Raw genomic sequence first — 5,440 nt, forward strand, 5'->3', positions numbered from 1 at the left:
ATAGACTTCTACCGAGAAGCGGCGGGCACCTTCCACAACGAGGAAGACAACCCGAGTGACGCCCTCACGGAGACGGACCGACTAAAAGAGATACTCACCAGGCTCTTAAGTCAATGGATCCAATCCTCGGAGGCGTACATAGAATCCGCGCCCATTACACCTACGGAGGTCTGCAGATCATTCGTCGAAACAGAGAACATGATCAGCAGATCACTGGCATACCTCAAGAGCCTAAGAGTATCAATCGTGGCTGAGATCAGGACCTCGACGGAATCCACGTTCGACACGATCCAGGATCCTCCACCAACCACAGCTCCCAGGGAACGCTCAAGTTCCAGCAACAGCACCCAACGTTCAAGCGGAGGGAGGTCCTTGGCGCACATCGACCCAAGTCGAGGAAGCCCGAGGGGCGCATTCAGGGCATCCAACACCACCCACGGCTACCCCGCATATATCACACATTGCACAAATGCCCCCTCCGGAAATGACCCCCAGCATGGGCGATCCAGGATCTCCGGATCGACCTCCTCCCAGACCGAATAACCAACCTCAAATAACGGTCAAAGAAAACGACACTACGACGGGAAGTCCAGAGAACCCGGATAACTACCTACCGAAACTCAGCAAAAATTTTACGCTACCGAGATTCAACGGCGATACCAAGCAATACCGAGGGTTCATGGACACATTCGACGCTTTCGTCCACGTGAGATCGATCCCAAAGCTCCAGAAGATCATCCTCCTCGAAGACGCTCTGTCAGGCAGAGCCCTCAACGCCGTGAGACACCTCAATCTGCGAGCAGAAAACTACGAACCTATGAAAGCGCTCCTCGAGGAGGAATTCGGTCGGACAAACTGCGCTGTGGACGCTCACATCCATGAAATGGAGAGGATCCTGTCAACCGGAGGAGAGATCACGCTCGATAAGTTACCCAATGTTGTCAATTTGGTCTCTCAACACGTTCACGCTCTCATCGCACTAGGCAGCACATACACCTCTCTGTCCCTATTCTCCGACCGACGGGTGGTCGAGTGGTTAGCGCGTTTGTCACTTCTCGTGCAAACGTGCATAGCCGCAACGACGCCGCTCGCGCGGGAGGCGGTGTGGGTTCGATCCCTGCTGCCGGAAAAATATGCAGGTACTCGGCCTTGATCCTCCTGGGTACATTTGCTCTATGGATCCGTCCTCGGAAGCAATGTGAATAACAGTACCCGGGACGTTAAACCTTGGCTGTGTGGATCAGCCCGAAAAAGTTTTGTCCCTATTCTCCAACAGGTTACTAACAACACACAGCGCAAGTTCCTGGAAACCTCCAGTCCCCTTCCCCACAGCACAGACTACCTCGAGGTCCTCATCAGGTTCATGAAAGCAGAAGCACGCAGGACGGGGGAGCTCCGAGCGAAACAAGGGTCAGCGAGGAAACAATTCTCGAACACCCCAATCGCTAAGAGCAACCACCAAGCGCAGAGCAGACCGAGCCCCAGCGGAACCTACCGCCCCAGGAATCCATTCTACAGGGGAAAACCCAATCAGGAAGGGTCGGAGTCCCTCTCATACAAGAACCCCTCCAATAGCTTCCACATCAACTCGACCACATCAAGGATCCCGAGCTGTCCAGTCCCAAACACCCCGAAGCCATCACAGGCTACCCCATGCTTCTTCTGCCAGGCAGACCATCCCCCGTACAAGTGCACCGCTCAGCTCACCCATCAAGAGCGCATGGAGAGAGTCGCCGCGGCGGGAGCGTGTCTACGCTGCCTCAAACTCAACCACCTGGCAAAGAACTGTAAGGAAGGACCGAAAACCAGTTGTCGCTTCTGCAACTCTACGCACTGCGCGATCATCTGTAGCAAGGCTCCCATCCAGCAGAATCTACCTCCGACGAAGCACACCTCGGTAAACCTAAACAACGATCCGGACGAGGAACAAGTATATCTCTGGACAGCCCACGTGATCGCTGATGAGACCAAAACACAGAGCCACATCTGTAGAATCCTCATCGATCCAGGATCGGAATCCTCCAATATCACCGAAGCAATGTCAAGGAAGCTCAACTCCTTCCCGTCATCTCGGGTCAAGAAGACCATGTCAACAGCTGGAGGCCAGGTCTCGAATATCCACAACTGTGGCATACACGATTTTATCCTTCGAAGCAGATTCGACCCGGAAAAAATCCTTCAGCTCAAAGCAATCGAACTCAAATGCATCTCTCGTTCCAAATTCCCCATCATGAATCAAAACTTCGGTCTTCATCCAGCAGCCGATCAGGTGGGCGACAAGGGAACGGAATGGGTCGATATACTCTTAGGAGCGAAAAACCTCTCCAAGCTAGGCTTCACCAACCCAAAATCATTCGGCAATATCTTCGCCTTAGAATCCATTTTCGGCTGGGTATTCGGTGGAAGCGCAGGATCATCCAGGATGCATAGCCCACTCAACAGATTCTGCGGCTTTGTATCAGCACAACCGTGTACACCCCGAGCCCAGAGCAAACAATCAGGAACACCAGCGAGCAACCCATCTCCGGACAAAACCGACGACCCTTCAGGGAACCGGCAATCAACCAAAGATGACATAGACTGCCTTTGGCTTTCGGAAGATCTAAGATTGGAGGATGACCCATCAAACGAGCAGACGGAGGGAGAAGACGCCCTCAACAAGGCCCTCATAGAACACTTCGAAAAGACCACCACCAGAGATCGGTCGGGAAGATACATACTCAGACTTCCCTTCCGTGACAACATCCATGCTCTAGGAGACAACGAGAACCTGGCTAGATACAGGCTATTCTCATTCCTGAAGAAACTCAAGGACGACCCTGTAAAGCTCAGAGCAGTAGATGAAGAAATAAGAGCATACATCGATGCCGGGTTCGCCGAGAAAGCAGAACCAAGGGAAGATGGTCAGCTAGCTCACTATCTCCCCATCCAAGCCGTCTTCAAGCACAACCCAGATACCCCCTCGGGACTGAAGACCAGAGTCGTCAAGGATGCTAGCGCTAGGCGGTCCATCGAAGCAGGATTGAATGATGTACTCCATCAGGGGCCGAACCTCCTTCCAAACCTGATCAAAGTCATCATGAAATTGCGGCGGAGGATCGCACATTCTTGCGATTCCTCTGGCCCCTCGGCATATCATCAAACGGCATGGCCAGGACTCAAGAATTCTGGGCGACCAGGCTGGACTTCGGTCTAGTCTGCTCCCCATTACTTCACTGCCAAGGGCTTCGTTCTCACCTTAAACGCGCCCAATCACAACACCCGAAGTTCAAGGAATTCATCCGAGAAACCATTGACTGTTTCTCTATGGACGATATACCGTGTGGATCAGACAACATCAGGATGCGAAGATCAAAACCACACTGCTTTTCAAGATCTTCGAGGAGGCCCGAATGCCGCTGAAGAAGTGGTCAACCAACGAACCGGAACTCGGCCTCTACATTAAGGATACCTCACCGGTCAAGGACCCATCCATTTCCTGCAATCTTCCATCCATCGGAATCCCATGGAATCAGTCTGCGGACACCCTGTCAGTCCCAGTGTCGAAAGCAGTCAAGGAACTCGAACCCGGATCACCTTCTAAGAGAAAACTACTTAGAGGGTTAGCTCAAATATTCGACCCACTGGGGATAATGGGACCCATGACTATAAACTCCAACATATTGCTGCAGAAACTCTGGAAGCAGAAACTAGGTTGGGACTCACCTCTGGAAGGAAACCTATCGGAATTCACCGACTTCAGAGACCTACTCACCCAGGGCGAGGTGTCCATCAAAAGACATTTCCTATCGCCGATCCTTCCGAAGCCGCGGAGACAACTACACATATTCTCAGACGCGAGCCTCGCTGCTTACGGATGCGTCATTTATCTTTGGGAAATCTTCAATGAAAACACGATAAAAACGCATTTCATGATAGCAAAGGCAAAAGTGAGTCCGGTCAGGCCGACTACCATCCATCGACTTGAACTACTCGGAGCTCTCCTCGCAGCTAGGCTAACCAATTCGCTACTCAACCTCATGGACGTCGAGACGGATTCCATCCACCCTTACACAGATAACTCAAGTGTACTGGGCTGGGTTAAATCCAAGCCAGAGAGATGGAAACCCTACGTCGCAAACAGAATCCGCCGGTCAGGCCGACTGGAAATACGTGAAATCAGAAGAAAACCCGGCGGATCTCATCTCTCGTGGCGCGAACATCTCGACGGGTCACAACAAAACATTGTGGCTAGAGGGACCACATTGGCTTAGCAGCTCAGCGCGAATCACCTCCGCGCTCCCTCCGAATGATCTCAACAGAGACCTAGATGGAAAACAATTCGATTCAGAACGGAGACAGAACATCTCATGCATGCTTTCGTCATCCAAGCCGAACGACAACCAACGGATTTTCTTCGAGGACAGATTTTCATCCTGGCTCAAAGCAGTCCGCTTCTGGGCTCTCATGCAGCGTTTGATTCGGAACGCTCAAGGAGCAAGGGATAGGGTTTCGCAGGGGATCTCATTTCGGGCGACACCATCACAAAGCAAAGACATCTCTTTCGACCCGAGTGAACTGATCTCAGCTAGGCTGTCGCTCATCCAAATGATCCAAAAATCATACTTCAAGGAAGAATTCGAAAGCGACTGCAAGGCAGTCAAACGCAATAGCGTCATCTACCAGTACAATCCTTTCCTCGACGAAAACGGCATCATACGCTGTAAATCACGCTTAGAGCGATCCCCTCATTTGTCTGGCGATCAGAAATTCCCAATCATATTGCCAGGCAACTGCAATCTATCCAAACTCATAGTCCAGGACATCCATGAGCGTCGATGCTACCGTTTCGGTGGAATGAACATGGTTCTTCAGCTACTGCGCGAGGACTTCCTATTGATCCACGCCAGAAAGATAACTCGCCATGTGCTCAACTCCTGCGCGACTTGCAAAATCTTTCACAGCGAGGCTGCCAACTCACCGACACCTCCGCTACCCCCCTTCCGACTCGGAGAAGCACCCCCATTCTTCCACACGGGATGCGACTTCATGGGCCCAATCAGGTACAAGAAGGATTCCGGCGAGGTCGGGAAAAGCTACATCCTACTCATGACCTGCGCAGTCAGCGAGGCAATACACCTCGAGCTGACATTGGACCTATCCACCGTCGAAGTCCTAGGGGCACTACAGAAATTCATCAATAGATTTCCCGTGGTCCAGACCATCACCTCCGACAACGGTCTCTCCTTTCAAAGAGCCGCAAAAGAGCTGAAACTTATCTACGAACTCATCAAGGATGGGGAAATCAAACGCTGGCCGGCCAATTCATTCATCGAATGGGGCTTTCAAACAGCGGCAGCCCCATGGTTCGGAGCATTTTTCGAGAGACAGGTCCAAACCGTCAAAAGACCACTCCGAAAAATTCTCGGCTCGGCCATCCCACACTTTCGTGACCTAGAAA

General features: G+C 51.9%; 3 protein-coding genes across 3 annotated transcripts in view; all 3 read left to right on the forward strand.

Moving 5' to 3' along the window:
* The first annotated feature begins 496 nt into the window (after positions 1 to 496).
* On the forward strand, positions 497 to 3,196 carry LOC114828034 (uncharacterized). Its single transcript, XM_029110616.1, has 2 exons — positions 497 to 949; positions 1,277 to 3,196. Exons 1-2 carry the CDS (start codon positions 497 to 499, stop codon positions 3,194 to 3,196), a joined length of 2,373 nt encoding a protein of 790 aa, XP_028966449.1.
* Positions 3,197 to 3,392: 196 nt separating this feature from the next.
* LOC114828035 (uncharacterized) lies at positions 3,393 to 4,253 on the forward strand. The gene has a single exon (XM_029110617.1). It carries the CDS (start codon positions 3,393 to 3,395, stop codon positions 4,251 to 4,253), a length of 861 nt encoding a protein of 286 aa, XP_028966450.1.
* Positions 4,254 to 4,353: 100 nt separating this feature from the next.
* LOC114828036 (uncharacterized) overlaps positions 4,354 to 5,440 on the forward strand; it is a 1,781-nt gene continuing 694 nt past the window's right edge. Inside the window, exon 1 of the mRNA XM_029110618.1 lies at positions 4,354 to 5,428. Within this exon, the coding sequence (XP_028966451.1) occupies positions 4,354 to 5,428 (1,075 nt within the window). The remainder of the gene's footprint in view (positions 5,429 to 5,440) is intronic.

This window comes from Galendromus occidentalis, unplaced genomic scaffold (assembly GCF_000255335.2).
Source record: "Galendromus occidentalis unplaced genomic scaffold, Mocc_1.1 scf7180000076883, whole genome shotgun sequence".
Classification (NCBI taxonomy): domain Eukaryota; kingdom Metazoa; phylum Arthropoda; class Arachnida; order Mesostigmata; family Phytoseiidae; genus Galendromus; species Galendromus occidentalis.

Excerpts from the sequence above, each read along its gene's own strand:
- LOC114828034 (XM_029110616.1), top strand. The coding sequence starts at position 497 with ATGGGCGATCCAGGATCTCCGGATCGACCTCCTCCCAGACCGAATAAC. Across the intron at positions 950-1,276 it reads TACCCAATGTTGTCAATTTG|GTTACTAACAACACACAGCG; the intron begins GTCTCTCAACAC and ends ATTCTCCAACAG.
- LOC114828035 (XM_029110617.1), top strand. The coding sequence starts at position 3,393 with ATGCCGCTGAAGAAGTGGTCAACCAACGAACCGGAACTCGGCCTCTAC.